At 40.1% G+C, this 23,576-nt stretch overlaps 1 protein-coding gene across 2 annotated transcripts in view; it reads left to right on the forward strand.

The window, feature by feature from the left end:
* Positions 1 to 23,576, forward strand: part of ITGA9 (integrin subunit alpha 9) — a 459,851-nt gene that overhangs the window by 398,663 nt on the left and 37,612 nt on the right. For both annotated transcript variants that reach the window (XM_044293305.1, XM_044293304.1), the window contains 2 exons: positions 4,193 to 4,312; positions 11,160 to 11,261. In XM_044293305.1, the coding sequence (XP_044149240.1) occupies positions 4,193 to 4,312; positions 11,160 to 11,261 (222 nt within the window). The remainder of the gene's footprint in view (positions 1 to 4,192; positions 4,313 to 11,159; positions 11,262 to 23,576) is intronic.

Genomic DNA, 23,576 nt, shown 5'->3' on the forward strand with positions numbered 1-23,576 from the left:
CGACAAAAAATAAAAAATTCTAGGAACTCGCCATGCCCCTCACGGAATACCTTGGGGTGTCTTCTTTCCAAAATGGGGTCACTTGTGGCGTAGTTATACTGCCCTGGCAATTTAGGGGCCCAAATGTGTGAGAAGAACTTTGCAATCAAAATGTGTAACAAATGGCCTGCAAAATCCGAAAGGTGCACTTTGGAATATGTGCCCCTTTGCCCACCTTGCCTGCAAAAAAGTGTCACACATCTGGTATCGCCGTACTCAGGAGAAGTTCGGGAATGTGTTTTGGGGTGTCATTTTACATATACCCATGCTGGGTGAGAGAAATATCTTGGCAAAAGACAACTTTTCCAATTTTTTTATACAAAGTTGGCATTTGACCAAGATATTTTTCTCACCCAGCATGGGTATATGTAAAATGACACCCCAAAACACATTGCCCAACTTCTCCTGAGTACGGCGATACCAGATGTGTGACACTTTTTTGCAGCCTAGATGCGCAAAGGGGCCCAAATTCCTTTTAGGAGGGCATTTTTAGACATTTGGATCCCAGACTTCTTCTCACACTTTCGGGCCCCTAAAAAGCCAGGGCAGTATAAATACCCCACATGTGACCCCACTTTGGAAAGAAGACACCCCAAGGTATCCAATGAGGGGCCTGGCGAGTTCATAGAAATTATTTTTTTTTTGCATAAGTTAGCGGAAATTGATTTTTTTTGTTTTTTTCTCACAAAGTCTCACTTTCTGCTAACTTAGGACAAAGATTTCAATCTTTCATGGACTCAATATGCCCCTCACGGAATACCTTGGGGTGTCTTCTTTCCGAAATGGGGTCACATGTGGGGTATTTATACTGCCCTGGCTTTTTAGGGGCCCTAAAGCGTGAGAAGAAGTCTGGAATATAAATGTCAAAAAATGTTTACGCATTTGGATTCCGTGAGGGGTATGGCGAGTTCATGTGAGATTTTATTTTTTGACACAAGTTAGTGGAATATGAGACTTTGTAAGAAAAAACAAACAAAAAATTTCCGCTAATTTGGGCCAAAAAAATGTCTGAATGGAGCCTTACAGGGGGGGGGGGGGGGGGGGTGATCAATGACAGGGGGGTGATCACCCATATAGACTCCCTGATCACCCCCCTGTCATTGATCACCCCCCCTGTAAGGCTCCATTCAGACGTCCGTATGATTTTTACGGATCCATGGATACATGGATCGGATCCGCAAAACACATGCGGACGTCTGAACGGAGCCTGACAGGGGGGGTGATCAATGACAGGGGGGTGATCAATGACAGGGGGGGTGATCAGGGAGTTTATATGGGGTGATCAGGGGTTCATAAAGGGTTAATAACTGACGGGGGGGGTAGTGTAGTGTAGTGTTTGGTGTGACTTTACTGACCTACCTGTGTCCTCTGGTGGTCGATCCTAACAAAAGGGACCACCAGAGGACCAGGTAGCAGGTATATTAGACGCTGTTATCAAAACAGCGTCTAATATACCTGTTAGGGGTTAAAAAAATCAGATCTCCAGCCTGCCAGCGAACGATCGCCGCTGGCATGCTGGAGATCCACTCGCTTACCTTCCGTTCCTGTGAGCGCGCGCGCGCCTGTCTGCGCGCGTTCACAGGAAATCTCGGCTCTCGCGGGAGGACGCGTATATGCGTCCACCCAGAAGAGCAGGGCCGCCGGCAGGACGCAATCCTGCGTACGGCGGTCCTGGAGTGGTTAAAGTGAGTTTTATTTATTTATTTGTTAGCGCTAACAGGGGTGGCGGCGTTGGATGGGTTGCAGCACATATATACTGAGGACAGCATTTTACCTACAGTGGGCACTGTATGGGGGCATTGTTTAGACTGTGGGCCCTGTATGGAGGCATTGTTTAGACTGTGGGCGCTGGATGGGGGTATTATTTAGACTGGGGCACAATTGGGGCATTATATGTTCTGGGGCCAGTGTGGTGGGCATTAATATATACTGAGGACACTGAAGTAAACTGCATATTTGATTGCAGAATCCACACCAGAATTCAGCAACAAAGTACACCATAATCTTGGTGAATAAAGTTTAAATAACCCCATTCACTTACAGCTTAAATTTTTTACATGAGTCTATATAGACATCCTGCAAAAGCTCATGGCCTGCATGTTGCAGAAATGCCACACATTTTTACTTAATTGTGAGTGTATATAGATTTTGGTGCAGATATGCATCTCAAAAAATTAGAATATCATTGAAAAGATCATTTATTTCAGTAATTGAATTTGAAGTGAAACTCATATATTCTATAGATTCATTACACACAGAGTGATCTATTTCTTTTAATGTTGATGATTATGACTTCCAGCTAATAAAAACCGAAAAGTCTGTATCTCAGAAAATTTTAGTATTATATAAGACCAATTAAAAAATATATTTTAATACATAAATGTTTGCCTACTGAAATGTATATAGAGTATATGCTCTCAGTACTTGGTCAGGGCTACTGCATCAATGTGGTGTGGCATGGAAGCGAACAGCCTACAGTATGGCACTGCAGATGTGTCATGGAAGCCCAGGTTGCTTTGATAGCAGCCTTCAGCTCAGCTGCATTGTTGGGTCAGGTGTCTCTCATCTTCCGTTTGACAATACTCCATAGATTCTTTATGGAGTTTAGATCAGGCGAGTATGCTGAACCATCAAGCACAGTGATACCGTGGTTGTCAAACCAGGGATTTGTACTTTTGGTAGTGTGGGCAGGTACTAAGTCCTGCTGGAAAATGAAATTAGCATCTGCATAAAGCTTGTCAGCAGAGGGAAGCGTGAAGCGCTACAAAATCTCCTCATAGACTGTAGAGTTTTGAACTTGATATAACACAATGGACCTAAACTAGCATATGACGTAGATCCCTAAACCATCAATGACTGTGGAAACCTTGTACTGGTACTAAAGCAACTTGGATTGTGTGCCTCACTACTCTTTCTCCAGAATCTGGGAACTTGATTTTCAATTGAAATGCTACATTTATTTTCATCTGAAAACAGGACTTTGGCCTACTGATCATCAGTCCAGTCCCTTTTTTCCTTAGCCCAGTTAAGACACCTCTGATGTTGTCTCTAGGTCATGAGTGGCTTGACACAAGGAATGTGATAGTTGTAGCCCATGTCCGGGATATGTCTGTGTGCAGTGGCTCTTGAAGGACTGAGTCCAGCCGCAGTCCACTCCTTGTGAATCTCCCCCAAATTCTTGAATGACCTTTTCTTGAAAATCCAATCAAGGCTGTGGTTATCCCTGTTGCTTGTGCTCCTTTTTTTTACCACACTTTTCCCTTGGTTACATCACTCTATGAACAGCCAGCTTCTTTAGTAGTGGCCTTTTGTGGCTTGAGGGTGTCAATGAACAACTGTCAAGTCAGCAGTCTTCCCCATGAACTTTGCTGGTGTTTAGTGTTAATTAGCCAAATGGAGTGTGACACCATGAGTCTATAATATTGACTCATTTAGCTATAAGCCATAATCATCAACATTAAAAGAAATAAATGCTTGAAATAGATCACTCTGGATGTAATGCATCTATATGGTATATCAGTTTCACTTTTTGAATGGAATAACTGAAATAAATGAACTTTTCGATGCTATGATGTACCTGTATGTTTAAATCTGCAGCATGTCAAATTATGTGGATACCTGCTGCTAACTTCACTGCTGAAATACACTGCTAAATGTATAGCTGAAATACACTTGGTTATTTCTAATCAAGTGAAGTGTTTCCCACAGAAGTTTTTTTCCAATTTTTTATGTTATGTACGTGCATATATAGATCTGTTCTGGATTTTTATCACTTTAAGATAAAGGAAACATAAGCAGAGGTAAAAATGAAATATGCATTTTATTTTTAGAATCATTTCAACAGAAAAGGAGGGAACATAGCACACTACAGTTTTATAAAAACACTGTGAAAAAATATACTGCATACTAAAAATATGACATGATGATAGAACATGACATTACCCACTATTAGCATATGAGAGAATGACAGATTAGTGGAAAAAGATAAAAGTCATTATAAATAAGCTGCTTATCTAAAAATAAACCTAAATAAATACCGGCCATGTTGGATTACTATATGTCGCCTGTATTTATTTCCTTTATACTGTTTTTACTTGCTTGCAATGTATATTATATCTTCATCCTGGTTGAAAGCACACTTAATATCTTTTAGGACTGCAACAAGTCAAACTGGCCATGTTTAGAGGTGGAATGTAATTTCACATCATTAGCTAAAGAAGAAACCCAAAATATTGAGGTTCTTACACTGCTTAATACAGAGATATTGAAAAAGGTAAGAAGCCTACAGTTATGCAATGTGTGCATGTCTTTGTAGCGTTTATGCAGTGTTTGTAGATGTACTGCATATAGAGATAGGAAAAATGTTTAAACACATATGGATTTCCAGCATTTTTGCTTCAGTCACCTTCACTTTTCCAAGGATCATTTACATTGCTTATTATATTTTTTACCTGTACTAGTCTGATGACTTGGTCCTTTAGCTGACATGTTATATGGAATTGTCTGTGAAGGTTCTCATGTCATTCCAGTTCATGGTATATATCTGTAAAGAATAAATCAAGGCAACGGACGTACTGTAGATTTCTTGAAAACGTTTCACTCGTTCTTCCAACGAGCTTTCTCAATTCTGAGTGATTGCACAAAAATTCTGGGAATAAATATGTAACTGAATCCACATCTGGTAATTATACCCAGCATTGGGTCAAAGGTGTTGATACCATTATCCTAATTGGAGTCAGTAGGTGATAAAGACTTCCCAGAAAAAGGTGTCAAGACAGCATTATATGTGGCAGACAATAGATGTCTAACCCCCCCACTTCTATTCAAGCTTGGCTTCTCCATTTACAAACGAGGCGTGAAGGAGGCCATCTACGTAAAAATGGAGAAGCCAAGCTTGAATAGAGGTGGGGGGATTAGACATCTATTGACCTTTGACCCAATGCTGGGTATAATTACCAGATGTGGATTGAGTTACATATTTATTCCCAGAATTTTTGTACAATCACTCAGAATTGAGAAAGCTCGTTGGAAGAACGAGTGAAACGTTTTCAAGAAATCTACAGTACGTCCAGTTGCCTTGATTTATTGTTATATGGAATTCACCATGAGTCATCACACCCTTAATTTTGACTCACTATGGCTGTCATCACTGTCAAAATATTTTCAATATTTTTTGCAGCATCATTGCAGGGGTCTAATTATCAGTATTAGCATAGTATTTCCAGTTTTACATTTTTCTAGAATTAATAAAGACCTCAACTACAAAGACTCATAGCTGAGTTATAATGTTGGACTATTGCAGTATATCTGCAATTATTAGCACTTGGTGCTAAACTACTCAGAATAGTAGAGTTTCAGTTTTTGTCACATAAATCAATACTACAATCAGAAATTTAGAAATATATCTTATTACAGAAATAATTGTCTTTATCCACTTATCAGACTCCTTTCCTCCTCTCCCATATCGCACACTGATCATGAAACCTACATTTAACTTGTAACATCCATCTTCGAAGAGGCAGATGGAGAGAGACAAATACACAGAGGCTCCTGCAGCTACAGTCAGGTCCATAACTATTGGAACATCAACACAATTCTAAAAATTTTAGCTCTATACACCACCACAATGGATTTGAAATGAAACAAACAAGATGTGCTTTAACTGCAGACTGTCAGCTTTAATTTGAGGGTGTTTACAGCCAAATCAGGTGAACGGTGTAGGAATTGCAACAGTTTGCATATGGACCTCCCACTTGTTAAGGGACCAAAAGTACTGGGGCAATTGGCTTCTCAGCTGTTCCATGGCCAGGTGTGTGTTATTCCCTCATTATCCCAATTACAATGAGCAGATAAAAGGTCCAGAGTTAATTTCAAGTATGCTATTTGCATTTGGAATCTGTTGCTGTCAACTCTCAAGATGAGATCCAAAGAGCTGTCACTATCAGTGAAGCAAGCCATCATTAGGCTGAAAAAACAAAACAAACCCATCAGAGAGATAGCAAAAACATTAGGAGTGGCCAAAACAACTGTTTGGAACATTCTTTAAAAAAAGGAACGCATCGGTGAGCTTAGCAACACCAGAAGATCCGGTAGACCACGGAAAACAACTGTGGTAGATGACCAAAGAATTCTTTCCCTGGTAAAGAAAACACCCTTCACAACAGTTGGCCAGATCAAGAACACTTTCCAGGAGGTAGGTGTATGTGTGTCAAAGTCAACAATCAAGAGAAGACTTCACCAGAGTGAATACACAGGGTTCACAACAAGATGTAAACCATTGGTGTGCCTCAAAAACAGGAAGGCCAGATTAGAGTTTGCCAAACAACATCTATAAAAAGCCTTCACAGTTCTGGAACAACATCCTATGGACAGATGAGACCAAGATCAACTTGTACCAGAGTAATGGGAAGAGAAGAGTATGGAGAAGGAAATTAACTGCTCATGATCCTGAGCATACCACCTCATCAGTGAAGCATGGTGGTGGCAGTGTCATGGCGTGGGCATGTGTGGCTACCAATGGAACTGGTTCTCTTGTATTTATTGATAATGTGACTGCTGACAAAAACAGAAGGATGAATTGTGAAGTGTTTCGGGCAATATTATCTGCTCATATTCAGCCAAATGCTTCAGAACTCATTGGACGGCGCTTCACTGTGCAGATGGACAATGACCTAAAGCATACTGCAAAAGCAACCAAAGAGTTTTAAGAAAAAGAAGTAGAATATTATGCAATGACCAAGTCAATCACCTGAACTGAATCCGATTGAGCATGCATTTCACTTGCTGAAGACAAAACTGAAGGGAAAATGCCCCAAGAACAAGCAGGAACTGAAGACAGTTGCAGTAGAGGCCTGGCAGAGCATGACCAGGGATGAAACCCAGCGTCTGGTGATGATTATGCATTTCAGACTTCAGGCTGTAATTGACTGAAAAGGATTTGCAACCAAGTATTACAAAGTGAAAGTTTGATTTATGATTATTTTTCTGTCCCATTACTTTTGGTCACTTAACAAGTGGGAGGCACATATTCAAACTGTTGTAATTCCTACACCGTTCACCTGATTTGAATGTAAATACCCTCATATTAAAGCTGACAGTCTGCAGTTAAAGCACTTTGTTTCATTTCAAATCCATTGTGGTGGTGTATAGAGCCAAACATGTTAGAATTGTGTAGATGTCCCAATATTTATGGACCTGACTGTATGTATACTATTTTACTATTATACTAGTGCTGGATTCACAGCTACACAGAGATATAGCAGCTGCAGAGATATTTGTGTTTTTATCCATATGCAAATGAGCACATTGGAGCGCCGGGGGCAGGACTAAAGCACTGCTTTTGAAACACCCTTGTGCTCTGCACATTCCCTTTTCCCCTTGATTGACAGGGCTAGACATCAGAATGGTGAGGGCAGAGCTATCTCCTAGAGCTGTGTTCTAACACTATGTACTATAGCCTTACTATGTTGCGAATAGAGATTTTCTATGATAAGAAAGCAAATACATACTACTAGCTTATTCACAGGCACGGTATTTGATTATGAAGACACCAGTAATAATGTGCTAGTTTTCTAATTATAGGAAATCACTATTTTTCAATGTGATAAGGCTTTATCATACTTTATCTTTTCTTAGAAAGCTAATACATATTACTTTTTTTTATCATATATTGGGCCAGTGAATAAACCAGCAATATGTATTTGCTTTCTAAGCATTGAAAATTGCAATATGGTAAGGTTATAGTAAGTAGTGTATATGATATGCACATGCAAGGACACAGCTTTGCCCCCAAAATGCTGATGTCTAGCGCTGTCAATCAAGGGCAGGGCAGAGTGTGCACAGCACATGGGTGTTAAAAAGCAGTGCTTTAAGGGTTCAGCCCATTTTAATTAGCATGATCAACCCTACCAGGCAGTATGCCTGGTTTAATAAGGTTGATTATGCTAACAGTGGCTCCCTAAATATGCAGTCATAATGGTCAAATATACAGTTTTTCCTCTTGTACACAGACACACACATAATAGCTTGTTCTGAAAATTCACCTGAAATTGTAGTTACAAGTTAACCATTAAATAAGTCCAATATAGAAATTCTTCGACATATGTTTTTGGCTATTTTACTAAATAATTGTAAATATCAAACTGTCATATGCAGTTATATATTCTGATATGAAATAAAATATTTTACATACATGTTAATGGGACAAGCTGGCTAATTCATTAGAAAAAGACAGTTTTTGTTCTGTATATCTACAGCTGTACACATACAGTGGATATAAAAAGTCTACTGTCAAAATGTCAGGTTTCTCTGATGTAAAAAAATTAGACAAAGATAAATAATTTCAGAACTTTTTCCACCTTTTAATGTGACCTATAAACTGTACAACTCAATTGTAAAACAAACTGAAATCTTTTAGGTAAAGGGCAGAAAAAATATAAAAATAAAATAATATGGTTGCATAAGTATGCACATCCTTAAACTAATACTTTGTTGAAGCACCTTTTGATTTTATTACAGCACTCGGTCTTTTTGGGTATGAGTCTATCAGCATGGCACATTTTGACTTGGCAAGATTTGCCCACTCTTTGCAAAAACACTACAAATCTGTCACATTGCGAGGGCATCTCCTGTGCACAGCCCTCTTCAGATAACCCCGCAGATTTTCAATCGGATTCAGGTCTGGGCTCTGGCTGGGCCATTCCAAAACTTTAATCTTCTTCTGGTGAAGCCATTCCTTTGTTTATTTGGATGTATGCTTTGGGTCGTTGCCATGCTGAAGGATGAAGTTCCTCTTCATGTTTGGCTTTCTAGCAGAAGCCTGAAGGTTTTGTGCCAATATTGACTGGTATTTCATAATTCCCTCTAGCTTAACTAAGGCCCCAGTTCCAGCTGAAGAAAAACAGCCCAATGCTTGATGCTGCCACCACCATGCTTCACTGTGGGTATGGTGTTCTTTTGGTGATGTGCAGTGTTGTTTTTACTCCAAATATATCTTTTGGAATTATGGCCAAAAAGTTCAACCTTGGTTTCATCAGACCTTTTCTTACAAAGAAAAATATCCAAGCCAGGCTACATTTTGCAAAAACACATCTGAAGTCTCCCAAAAGCATGCGGGAAAAGGTGTCATAACACCTTTTCCCGCATGCTTTTGGGAGACTTCAGATGTGTTTTTGCAAAATGTAGCCTGGCTTGGATATTTTTCTTCGTAAGAAAAGGCTTTCGTCTTGCCACTCTACCCCATAGCCCAGACATCTGAAGAATACGGGAGATTGTTGTCACGTGTACCACACAGCCAGTACTCGCCAGATATTCTTGAGCTCCTTTAATGTTGCTGTAGGCCTCTTGGTACCCTCCCAGACCAGTTTTCTTCTCGTCTTTTCATCAATTTATGTCGGACGTCCAGTTCTTGATAATGTCACTGTTGTGCCATATTTCCTCCACTTGATGATGACTGTCTTCACTGTGTTCCATGGTATATGTAATGCCTTGGAAATTCGTTTGTACCCTTCTCATGACTGATACCTATTAACAATGAGATCCCTCTGATGCTTTGGAAGTTCTCTGTGGACCATGGCTTTTGATGTGGGATGTGGCAAAGAACATTTCAGGAAGGACCAACTAGAGCAGCAGAACTTTATTTGGGGTTAATCGGAGGCACTTTAAATGATGGCAGGTGTATGCTGACTCCTATTTAACATGATTTTGAATGTGATTGCTTAATTCTGAACACAGCTATGTCCCCAGTTATAAGGGTGTGCACACTTATGCAACCACATTATTTTTTTTGTTTTGTTTTCTTCCCTCCACCTAAAAGATTTCAGTTTGTTTTTCAATTGAGTGGTACAGTTTATAGGTCACATTAAAGGTGGAAAACGTTCTGAAATGATTTATCTTTGTCTCATTTTTTTACATATAGAAACCTGACATTTTAACATGTGTAGACTTTTTATATCCACTGTACCTAAAGTAACAAAGTTATACTGTCTGCCTTAGAATAAATATGAACAGTAGACTGGCAGACAGACAGTCTTGGGTAGACCATGTTTGGAACAGAGATAACTTGCAGAATAATAACAATTTGCTTTTTATTACACTGTTGCCTCTTCAACACAATGCCAATATTATTTTCTAATTTGACAAATTTGTAAATAAAACATACTTTTAAAGAAGCTGACAATCGTGTACAAAAATAAAAAAACATACCCAACTCACTAGTCCCCTGCTGCAGTAAATGCGTGCCCAACCAATAACTGGTCACAACAGTGGTTGGCTAAGCATGCATTTCTGGGGGACCGGAAGCCAGAATGCAGCGTGGGAACCTGGGCTGCATCTCATCGGAAGCAATGGTGGATGTGTGTGTGAATGCATTTTTTGTACATTATTATGAGCCTGTTTAAAAGTAATCATTTATTTGCAAGACAATCTCTGTGAAAGTGAATATTTGCATAATATTTTGTGTAAAATGTCGCTTTTAACAAAATGTTGTGGCCCAGATTTACTAATCCTGTAGATGGCATAACTTAGACAGAGTGTCTAGACCTGCACCATATTTATCAGAGGTACTCAGGCTGGATGATAAATCTGGTGCAGGGACAGACACTTTTCTCTGACTCTGTACCAACTGTTGGTTGACTTACTTTGAGATTGATTTTTGGGTGCAAAATGGCGCATCTTAGGCCCAACCCTTTCCCGCTAAGTCCTTCCTTTTCCTTTAAGACCCCCTTGTTAAACATGTCAGAAAAGGTGTAGAAACCCCAGGTGTGCCAAATTTTGCAAATTTATGCCACATTTTAGACAGATTTTTGGTGCAGATCTATTACTAAATCTGGGCCTGTATGTGCAAGTAATACATTTCTTGGTGTAGTTTAAGAAACTGGTGTCATGGACCAATTGCCCCCTGTTTTCCACAAGGGAGATGCATAATATGGGATGCTTCAGCCAATGGGCCCTTAGGTCCTCATACCATTTAAGCAGATCTCAACAAAAGTGTAGTTATTTAATAAATGTTTGCCATATGTCTGTTTCCCTAGAAGACAATATCTCATGGTGCCCACATGTTGCTTGTGTAACATTATGTAAACTGATATGATTCTTTAACTATAATGTGTTATTCTCCACAGGATAGTTCTTCAGTAATTCAGTTTGTGACACAGGCTCATTTATCTATAGATTTAAAATTACGGGCAGTAGAAGTGCCGCATGGAAACTCACAGGATGCAACAGTAAGTATAAATGATTCCTCTTACTTAGATCCATATGTGTACTGTATATGAAATAACATCCATGTTATATTTTTCTATAAGACAGTATTGTAATGCTCTGATATTATACTCTCTTTGTTTTGTGTTGGGAATATATACAATCAGGTTTCCAGTTCATTACAATTGATGGCTTATCCTTAGGATCCTTATCAGATCATTGGCGGTTCAACTGTTTAACCTCCTAAAGTCTCTCTGTGCCCAATGTCAGATTGGGTGTAATAGAATGGCGCTGGACAACCCCTATTAAAGGGGCTTTTTTTACTGTGTCTTGGGGTAGCATTCTTCTGCTTGTCCTCCTTAGATTGGTTGGGTGCTTTACGTATAATCTCTTGACAAATGTGCTAGAAACCTGAATATCGGCAATTTAGTAATATATCTTTATTTTAAGCTCTGTGCTGTTTTGACTTATCCTGAATCCATCCCAAAGTCTTACGTTCCAACCATTCACATCCTAGCTTTCATGTGCGTTTGAATGAGAGGTGGCAATGGATGGGTCGTGTCACATGGCTCTCCATCAGCAGCACAGAACTTGTAGTAAAGTTATATACATGTTTCTAACAAATTTTACATGATTATATAAATTGACCAACCATTTTAAACATGCAGTGACCTAAAGGGTTAATGCCATACTGTAATGTGGTTCACTGCAAAAGCGTTAATGTGACTTTACTGTGTATATTGTGTCTCACAGGCTGTGTATGGGAGAAATAGTAATTTTTTCTTGCCCTGGACTCGAAGCTATAGTGTAGAGATTGTACAGCTAGCAGCCAGAGAGTGAGCAGCTAGTTTTGTGTAGCTGATGCCAGAGAAAAGCAGCAGAGTTGCAATCTAAGAGATACCAGAAAATATGACTGGAGATCAGTGCCCAGCTCTGAAAAAAAGCAGCATTAAATTTTTCAGAAGGTTGAGGACCATTACAAAAGGGCCATAATTGGACAAGAAAACCAGTGAAAGGTAACTCTCATTTACGGCTGTAGACTTCACTGCACATGGTCTGAAGAATAGCCATCTGTTTGAGGACTGCACCCTGCAGTTGGGCATTGCAGAAATATAAGGAAAGAAATTGCCCCCTTGGCAGATTTGGAAAGTTATTTGGATTAATTAGGAAGAGTCTGTGCATGTAAGCTGAACTTAATTTTGCAAGTGCCTGTGTGTAATATAGTCTGCCACTTCCTCCTCGCTATGAAGTGAACCCTCAGTTATGCTGAGGATTTATTAGTCACAGCAGTTCCCCACCAACCAGGCTAAGATAGCCTTCCTGGTTTCACTCCTGACAGGAGAGGCTCTTGCCTGGGCTACCCCACTCTGAGAGAGACGTGATCCTCTGACCCACAAGGTGCAGGAATTTCTGACCACCTTCCACAGGGTCTTTGAGGAACCTGGCCAAACTACATCTTCCACTTCTTCCTTTCTACATCTGCACCACGGCAAACTTAAATTTGGCCATTACGCCATACAGTTCCACACACTGGCTTCTGAACTGGCCTGGAAAGATGAGGCACTTATAGTGGCTTTTTGGCAGGGTCTCTCTGGGCGAATTAAATATGACCTGGTGGTTCATGATATACCTTCAACTCTGGACTACATAATTTCTCTTGTTACCCATACTGACCTCCTATTAAAGGAGTGTGCCAAGGAACTAGCACGTGAGAGGAGTGCTCCAAGACTGGCGCAATCTTTCAAGACACCCTTAACTCCTCCACCTCTGGCTCCAGTACAGGAACCCTTGCAGTTAGACTAGGTAAGCTGTTTGAAGAGGAGTGTCAGCACAGCACACTAATGACCTGTGTATGTATTTGGGGATCCAAGGGACACTACATGCATACCTGTCCTCTCAAGGCAGGAAAACTCTAGAGCCTAGGGTAGAAGAGACAACCTTGGGTGAATATCAGCTCTCTTCAAAATTGACTCTACCCATGTTGCAATCCTGCTGTGAGACTCAAGATTACCATTCAGGCCTTCCTGGACTCTGGTATGGCAGGAAACTTCCTGTATCAGGCATTGGTGAACCAATACCGCATGCCTAACCAGCACCTAGAAAAGTCCTTGGTGGTGACATCTGTCAATGGGATTGCCCTTCTTGAATGCATCCAGTACACCACCATGCCCTTGGATCTTCAAGTGGGTGAACTTCACACAGAGAAGATTTCATTCTATGTCCTGCCTGTGTGTACCAGACCCCTTCTTCTGGAACTGCCCTAGCTTTGTCTGCAATGTCATTTACTGTCATAGACCTAGGTGAAGATACTACATTGGGGATCTGCATACCACTCCGGCTGCTTGACATCTGTATAACCAGTCCAAGATCCGTGTTAAAAAGAAGGACACCTCTTTGCAGCCGTGCATTAACTACCATGGCCTGAATAACATAACTATCAAGAATAACTATTTCCTACTGTTGATCTCTGAGCTGTTTGAAAGTATACATGGAGCCAAAAACTTCACAAATTTGGACCTCCGGAGGGAGGACAACCTCATCCGGGAGGGATTTGAATGAAAGAGGGCGTTTAACATCCATACTGGCCACTACGTATATCTTGTTATGCCCTTTGACCTATGTAATGCTTCCACTGTGTTCCAGGAGTTAGTTAATTACATTTTTGGGATTCTCCTTTGCGAGGTGGTCTACCTAGATGACATTCGGGTCTTCTTCCCCAATCAGGCTATGCATTACAGACATGTCCGCAGAGTCCTCCAGAGAATCAGCTCTTTGCCAAATTTGAAAAATGTTTGTTTGAGAAGACATGCTTACCCTTTCTAGGATATATTGTTTTGGATAAGGTCATTTCTATGGATCCCGCGAAGTTGTCAGCAGTTTTGTAATGGCCTTATCCTAATTGCGAGCTATTCAGCGATTTCTCAAGTTTGACAACTATTACAGACAATTTATACTGTACCACATTTCTCCTCCCTGACCACTCCCATCACTTTTGTCACCTGAAAGGGGGTGGATGTTAAGAAGTGGACTCCTGAGGCAGTGACAGCTTTCCAGTCCCTAAAGCAAGCTTTCACCTGTATTCTTCATCGGCCAGGTGTCACCAAACAATTCTTCCGGGATGCCTCCATGGTGGGTACCTGAGCTGTCCTCACCCACAAGTTTTCTTCCAGTAAAATGATCACCTGTGGATTATTTTTAAAGGCCTTCTCAGCTGAACGCAACTATTCCATTGGTGACAGGCAACTTACATTCAGTCTGGTCAGCGGCTCAACCCATGTCAAGCTCGATGGTCATTGGTCTTTGTCTGGTTTGATATCCTGCATTTTTCATCATCCAGTCGACAAGAATATCAAGGCGGTTGCCATCTCTTGTTTATTTGATGTCATGCACCGGGTAGAAGAGCCACAGCACATCATTAACCCCACCCGCAGTGTTTCTATTGCCCCAGTACTGATTAAGCATATCCCTCTAGGGAAGATATGTTCCTCTGGCAAGGCGAAGATGTGTTCTCACTTGGGGACATGCGTATGTCTAAAATGTCTGGTCATTCAGAAGTTCCAAAAAACAATTAAGCTCATCTGCAGGAGTTATTAGCAGCTTACTCTCCATCAGGATGTCCAGGACTTTGTTGCTGTCCAGGCTAGCTGGGCTACTTCTCTCTTTATCAATACCTGATGCTCCATGCCAACACATTGGGATAGACTTCATAACTGATAATTCTCCTTCCTCCTCTGGATGCACAGTTGTTTTGGTGGTCTTTCTTACCATATTGTTTTGGACAGGGAGGTGCAGTTCACCTTAAGGTTCTGGAGATCACTTTGCAGGTGGTTGGAGGTTAGCCTTCTGCTCTGTCTACCATCCACAATGTGTCCCAGCTCAGACCTCTTGTGTTGAACTACTACTCTTCCGTATCCACACATCTGTTCCCATCAGTACTGAGGATAAATTTGATGTCAGAAGTATACTAGATATGAAGAAAGCAAAGTCCAGATCCCTTTATAGGTGTTAAAGGGTGAATTCCAGGGCACTGACAGAATAATGCCCTTGGGTTTTGCCCAAAGTTAAACAGGTTGGTCAACAAAGTGATACCACATACACTGATTATTATAGTTCCTTTATTATCTGCAGCTGTGTGAAATGAACTTTTATTCTGCCAGGTGCAACTCCCACAAGTTCCAAGGTAGTGGCGACTCACTGTGAAGTGCTCTCTACATTCTGCATTGAACTACCCACTTCCCACCCCCTCTGCTTTGAATGCCAGCTGTAGCAGCCAACCAGGAGACCACTACAGCTGTCACTCAGAGCAGTTACTATAATATTTTTGTTAGTTTTGTTCTTCTATATATAAGCCAAATATCAGTCATGTCAGGTTTTTATAGCGGAAACATGTTTTAGTTTTTTCAACTTATTAGTCTGTTACTTCCAAACATGAGGTATACTTCTTTCATATACAGTAGTGCAAAACATAAGTCCTTCATGATAATAGTACATTATATTAAAAGATGATAGATACAGGAGTTCACTTCAGAGTACACAATTTCAATGCAGGTTACTGAATGCAACTGCAAGCTCCAGATTGACTTTTCATTTGGCAGAGGATCTAGTGGTTGAACTGCAGTCATGGCTCCATTCTACTTACCACCCCCATAGCAATGAGAAACTAAAATATGTTTTTGTAAGGAAAGGTCAACAATATTATACGTTTTCCCCTGACACTGCTGTTTGGCATAGTCATTCTAAACTTTTGGCTCAGGTACACAGAACCAGCACACAAAACAGCTACTTTACGGTACTGAGCTTTCTTTTCACTCACAATTCAAATCTGCAAAGCTTAGGAAACATGCCGCTCATTGTTTTATCAACTGCGTAGAGAGGATTGTATTAAAAAGTCAAGCCATTTCTGAGAACTTCCCTAATATAGTTGCAGCAGCTGATGTTACTGTTCTTTGACTTTTCACTTTTGCCATGTAAAATGTTTTTACTAAAAAGAAAAATGTGAACAGGATTCAAAACAGATTAGCTGTAAGCTTTAATATGAAATGTGACGGAAAAGAAAGCCCATGTTTGTAGCTCTCAAAAATTAAAATTCTAAACCCCTTAAAGGGGTTATGCAGCCTGTTTATATTGACGACCTGTTCTAAGGACAGGATAGGTCATCAATATCTGATCAGTGGGCATCCGACTCCCAGCACCCACCCCGTTTGAAGAGGAGATGTCACTCCTTGCGAGTGCGGCCTCCTCTGTATTACACTACGCATTATCTCCCCTCTAGCGGTGGCATAGTGTAATTTCAAGTACTCGCTCTATTCAAGAATTTCCTCCTGTTCAAACAGCTGATTGGCTGGAATGCCGGGTTTTGGACCCCAGAAGATTAGATATACAGTCTGCACAACCCCTATAAGGACCCAACACTTTTGTTTCTACGTCTCCCCTTCAAAAAGTCATACAATTTTTCCAACAACATAGCCATATGAGGGCTTGATTTTTGTGGGATGAATAGTACTTTTTATTGGAAAATTTTTCCCAACATATGACTTACCAGTATATCATAGCAGGAAGTGACTGCATGCAATTTGGGGTACTAGTATGTCCTGATGATCGGGCAGGCACCGTAACAGTGCATGTCCAATCAATGCAGGGACCCGGAAGTCACTGACAGCCATGTCCCTGCTGTTTGTACCAGCAGCGCCGTAAAAGGTGATTTTGGTGGATTAACCCTTTGTCTGCCGCAGTCAAAGCTGACTGCAGCATACAGGGGGTTTGCGGGGGTCTGAGGGTCCATTGAGATCCCCTTTGGGTCCCCATGCTGCAATGACTGGGACTCGATGGCTGAGAAGGCAGCCAGATGTCTTGCACAAGCATCGGGGCTTGCCTTCTATGGAAGCCTAGAAGATCCAGCCCCTTAGTGTAATGCTGACAGACAATGCATTGTGAAGCTTTGTAGAGGGGATGAAACCCCCAAAAGTTGAAGTCCCACAGTGGGACAAAAATAAAAAGTTTTGAAAAATAGAAAAAAAAATGAGACTTATCAGGTATTGCCATGTCCATAACAACCGCTTCTATAAAAAAAAATATCACATAATCCACTCAGTCAGGTGAACACTGTAAAAATAAATAAACAATAACTGTGCCAAAATAGCAATTTTTTTGTCACCTTACATCACAAAAAGTGTAATACCAAGCGATCAAAAGGTCATATGTGCCCCAAAATAGTACCAATCAAACCATCACCTCATTCCACAAAAAAGGAGCTCCTAAATAAGACAATCGCCCAAAAAAATCAAAAAAATATGGCTTAAAGAAAATGGAGACACCAAAACATTATTTTTTTCAAAAATGCTTTCATTGTGTAAAACTTAAATAAAATAAAAAAAGCAGGTATATTAGGTATCGCCACATCCGTAACGACCTGCTCTATAAAAATATCACACAATCTACCCCCTAGGGTGAATGCAGTAAAATAAAAACTGTTCCAAAACAAACAATTTTTGTCACTTTGCCCCAAAAATAGTACCAATCAAAACATCAACTCTTCCCGCAAAAAAACAAGCCCCTACACAAGAAAAAAAAATTAAATATGGCTTTCAGAAAATGGAGACACAAAAACTAGATTTTTTTTTTAAATGCTTTATTATGTAAAACTGAAACAAAAAAAAGAAAAGTAGACATATTTGAAATTGTCGTGTCCGTGATCTAAGCTGTCAGGTAAACATTGAAAAAAGCAAAAAATTTAAACTGTGTCAGAACAGCCATATTTTGGTTACCTTGCCTCACAAAAAGGGTAAGCGATCAAAAATCATATGTACCCCAAAACAGTACCAACAAAACTGTCACCTTATCCTGTATTTTCCAAAATGGGGTCACTTTTTGGGAGTTGCTATTGTAGGGGTGCATCAGGAGGTCTTCAGGTGTGACATGGTGTCTAAAAACCAGTCCAGCAAAATCTGTCCTCTAAAAACCAATACGGCACATCTTTTCTTCTGGGCCCTGCTGTGTGCCCTTACCCTTACACCAGTTAACGACAACGTATAGGGAGTTGTTGTAAACTGCTGAATCAGGGTAATAGATTTTCAGTTTTGTTTGGCTGTTAACCCTTGCTGTGTTACAGAATTTTTTTTATTAAAATGGAAAGTCTGCCAAAAAAGTGAAATTTTGACATTTCATCTCCCTGTTGCTTTAATTCTTGTGGAACACCTAAAGGGTTAAAAAAAGTTTGTAAAATCAGTTTGAATAACTTGGGGGGTGTAGTTTCTAATATAGGGCCATTTATGGGTGGTTTCTATTATGTAAGCCCCATAAAGGGACTTCATAACTGGACTAGTCCTTAAAAAGTGGGTTTTGGAAATTTTATCAAACATTTTAAGAATTGCTTATAAAATTCTAAGCCTTCTGATGTCCTTAAAAAATAAAATGACGTTTAAAAAATTAAGTAGTTATATGGGAACTGTAAAGTAATAACTATTATATGAGGTATCACTATCTGTTTTTAAAACAGAGAAATTTCAATTTTTGGTAAAATTTGGGATAAAAAAAAATTAAGGTGAAATATATCACCTCAAATTTACCACTTCATGTACACGAGAAAACAATCTCAGAATGGTTTGGATAAGTAAAAAACATTAAGTTATTACCACACAAACTGAGACATCAGATTTGCAAAAAAAAATGGCCAGCAAGGTGAAAAATTTATATATCTTAAATGGGTTAAATTAATTAATGTAATGCATTGAGAAACTGGAAAAAATATTTTTGGGTTGAAAATGGCAAAAAAACGTAGTTGGTTTTTGGATGTTTTTTTAAATTAAAAACCTTTTTCCGCAAAAAAAAATTGCTTTGTGTCATATTACCATACCATAACGTTGTTGTTATTTAACTCATTGATCAGTGTGAGGGCTCTTTTTATGTGGAGAGAGCTGTCGTTTTTATTGATTGTTGTGTACATGGGAGTGTTTGATCTACCTATTCGCTTTCACCAGAAATAACTGAAGAAGTGCAGTGCTTATATATTTTTCTTGTTGAACTGAAATATGCCCCTATACGCTTTCAACAGAAATAACTGCAGAAGTGAACTGAGAATATATTTTTCTTGTTGTACTGAACTACCCCCCTATACACTTTCACCAGAATTAACTGCAACAGTGCAGTGCGTATATATTTATCTTTTGTACTGTAATACGCCCCTATACGCTTTAAACAGAAATGACTGTGAGAGTGCAGTGCGTATATATTTTTCTTGTTGGACTGAAATAGGCCACTTTACTCTTTGACCAGAAAACAATCAAAGAGTGAAGTGCATATATATTTTTCTTGTTGTACTGAAATACGCCCCAATATGCTTTCAACAGAAATAACTGCAGAAGTGAACTGAGAATATATTTTTCTTGTTGGACTGAACTACAGCCCTATATGCTTTCACCAGAAATAACTGCAACAGTGCAGTGTGTATACATTTTTCTTGTTGGACCGAATTAGGTCACTAGAAAAAACTGAAAACAATCAAAGAGTGAAGTCCATATATATTTTTCTTGTAGTTCAGAAATACACTCCTATACGCTTTAACCAGAAATAACTGCAACAGTGCAGTGCGTATATATATATATTTTTACTGAAATACGCCCCCATACGCTTTCACCAGAAATAACTGCAACAGTGCAGTGCGTATGCATTTTTCTTGTACTGAAATACACACCTATATGCTTTCAACAGAAAAAATTTAAACAGTGCAGTGCATATATATATATATATATTTTTTTACTGTAATGTGCCCCTATACGCTTTCACTACAAATAACTGCAACAGTGCAGTGCGTATATATTTTTCTTGTTCTATTGAAATATGCCGCTATATCCTTTCAACAGAAATAACTGCAGAAGTGAACTGCAAATATATTTTTCTTGTTGTACTGATCTACGCCCCTATGCACTTTTACCAGAAATAACTGCAACAGTGAAATGCGTATATATATATTTTTTTCGTACTGAATAAGATACTAAGATATAAGCCACTAAAGACTTTTCAACATAACACTTGCAGCCCGATAACAAAAATCTGGAATGACAGAGCTGTCTAATGACTATTTGGATTCCCAAATAATCGTTCCCTGCACTTGTAAATCACTTTCCTATCAATATCCCTAGCTCAGTGGTGGCGAACCTATGGCACAGGTGCCGGAGGCGGCACTCAGAGCCCTCTCTGTGGGCACCCTGGAAAAAGTCTATGGTGTACCGATAGATAGGGTGCACTATGAACAGCACAGGCAGCGCACTGAATGTAGGCAGGCTATTATAGCTAAATGATAAAGTACATGGAAGATATACTATAGTGGACTTTACAATTTAAAACAAAGCAGCGCTCACCTGCATGTATAAACCTCGACGCATGGACAGATCCCGGACCCGGATGAATCAACTTGAAAAGGAAAAATAAAGTCCAGCTTCTAAAATTGTTGATCCTTTATTTAATGCGGTTAAAAAAATCTGTTTCAAAACAACACTGGGTACGCGGTCATGAGTAAGGACCAGGATTGTAGGGGCCGAAACACGTAGACCACGTACCCCGTGTTGTTTGGAAACAGATTTTTTTAACCGCATTAAAGGATCAATAATTTAAGAAGCTGGACTTTACTTTTCCTATAATGGACTGTAGTATTCAGGTTAAATTACTGTGTTGGCACTTTGCGATAAATAAGTGGGTTTTGGGTTGCAGTTTGGGCACTCGGCTTCTAAAAGGTTCACCATCACTGCCCTAGCGCCTTCTGACGTCTCGCCCTGCACTAAGATGCTGTGAAATGATTCATATCCTTTCCCTGCACTTATAAATCATAGAAACAAAACATTTTTTTTACACAATCGTTTTTCCACTTGCTGTCCCTAGCGCCTTCACACATCTGTCCCTGCACTCTGAACGCTGGAAATTGGCAGAATCTAAAATGGCTGCTGTTTATATAGGGCTGTGACATCACAGCTGGCTGGCTGCCAATTGGCTGCATGCAGGCATGTCAATATGGGTGATCCTGCCTTCCCAGAGTTCCTTGCCCCATGTCCTCAGTCTTCACAAGTGTAGCTGCCATTTTAGGAAAATTGCAATTCGTTAGCACGAAGCACGAGGAAATTCACATTCATTGCGAATCAAATTTTTCCTGAAATTCGGATCGAATTCTACTTCGTCAGCTTCGATTCACTCATCTCTAGTAGTTATGCCTCCTTAGTGCCCCTCACAGTAGTTATGCTTCCTTAAAGGGTTTCTGTCACCTGAAAAATGGATCTTAAGCTGGCTGACATTAACGATGTGCTAATGTCAGCTGAATATAACTATATTAGTGCCATCTCACTGCCTAAAGCCTTTATTGATAAAAACAAACTTTTATAATATGCTAATTAGCCTCTAGGAGCAGGCGAGGCGTTGCACCTGCTCCTAGAGGCTCCATTTGCACACCTCTTTTCACGCCCTTCTTCTCTTGATTGGCAGGGCCAGGGCAGCGCTGCTCTCCTCCCGCAGGCTGTGTCTGCAGTGTAAATCTCGCGCCATTCAGTATTCTGCGCAGGCGCAGTGAGGGGAGGATGCTCGGCGGCTGCTGGCTTCCTCACTGTATCATGAGGAAGGACCGCAAATTGCCTATGGTTTGAAACGTGTAACTGAACTTATCCTGTATTTAGAAGATTTTAAAAAAACGCTAATAAAGCTACGATTTTCCACTATTTTGGAGATGGATTTTTCTTCATTTTTCCTGTTAAATAGTATCAGTGGTGGATTAAGTAGCCCAAAGGCCTGGGGCTATTCCTCAAGCATGGGCCCCACTTATTGTTTACTGTTGCCCTGCCATGTTAGTTCTGATGTATGTGCTCTCAATACATACTATACATACAGGGGCGTAGCTAAAGGCTCATGGGCCCTGGTGCAAGAGTTAGGCTTGGCCCCCCCTTACCTCAGTGCTTTGTGTGTCTTCTTATGCAGCACAAGGGTCTTTGGGCCAATCAGGCCCCTGGGCCCGGTAGCGACTGCTACCTCTGCACCCCCATTAGCTACGCCCCTGTATACATACATACAATCAACTATATCAATAGTCCTCCATTGACCTAATGAAGGCCAATAGAGGGTCCTATTTGCATCTCCTGGGCCTGTTTTCTTTGTCTTATATTAAATGGAATAGAACTGTATGGTTCATTATTTAATACAGAGGCATTGAGTAAAAAAAAAAAAAAAAGTAGACTGCAAAGTATACTCCCCTCAACCCTAGTGCTGAAGGCATATTTAAATCAATAATTTTTTTATTGTCAAAGAGGCAAATGAAATGACTTCAGTTACAGTGTGGACGCAGCCACTCAGAATACGAGACACAAGTTACATAACAATGTATAGTGGTCGCAGCCACTAATTAGATTAAACTGACAAATTTTTATATTATAAGAAGTTCTACGGCACCCTATAGCATGCAATAAAAGAAGAGAGTAGAGAGATTTCCCTTTATTAAGGTCCACCTCTATCTGTTGCCAGCTTGGAGTTTGTTCTTGGCTATACCAAAATTTTAACTGTTTAAAAACAAAGGAGTTGTAGTATTCCTGAAGGTTCGGGACCCCTAAGCCTCCATGAGACCTATGACTATAAAGTATAGAGGCTGCTATTCTGTGAGGGCCCTTGTTCCAAATAAAGGAAAGCATTTGGGCCTTAAATTTTACAAAGACTGAGGCAGGGATAGGGAAGGGGAGAGTACGAAACAGATACAGAATCTTTGGAAGCACCATCATTTTATAAATTACTACTCGCCCTAGCCAGGATAGGTCCAATTTAGAGTATTTGTTCGGATGAATTTGAAGGGAGTTATAAAGCGCATCATAATTAGCTTTGACTAATCGTGAAAGAGGGAAGCAAATTTGAACGCCTAAGTAAGTAATAGAATCTACCGCCCATTGAAAAAGGAATTCGATTTCCAATACCCTTCTTAGAGATGGGGGAATCCTGACGGCTAATATCTGGGATTTGGATTTGTTGATTTTATAGTAAGATACCTCTCCGAATTCCCTAATAATCTGTAAAGTAGCCCGAAGAGGAGACAAGGGGTCACATACTGTCAGAATAACGTTGTCAGCAAACAATCCAATCTTATGCTGTCGATTGCCTGCTGGAATACCACGTATCTTATCTGCCATCCGTATCATTTCCACAAAGGGCTCCATTACCATTAAGAAGAGCAAAGGGGAGAGAGGGCAGCCCTGGCGGGTAATTGAAAAAGGGGAGGAGAGGGACCCATTTACCAATACTCTAGCGGACGGGGTAGAATAAAGAGCAAGGATCGCGTTTTTAATATGGCCCCGAAAGCCAAATTTACCTAGCACTGCTGA

The sequence above is a fragment of the Bufo gargarizans genome, chromosome 5, assembly GCF_014858855.1.
Source record: "Bufo gargarizans isolate SCDJY-AF-19 chromosome 5, ASM1485885v1, whole genome shotgun sequence".
NCBI lineage: Eukaryota > Metazoa > Chordata > Amphibia > Anura > Bufonidae > Bufo > Bufo gargarizans.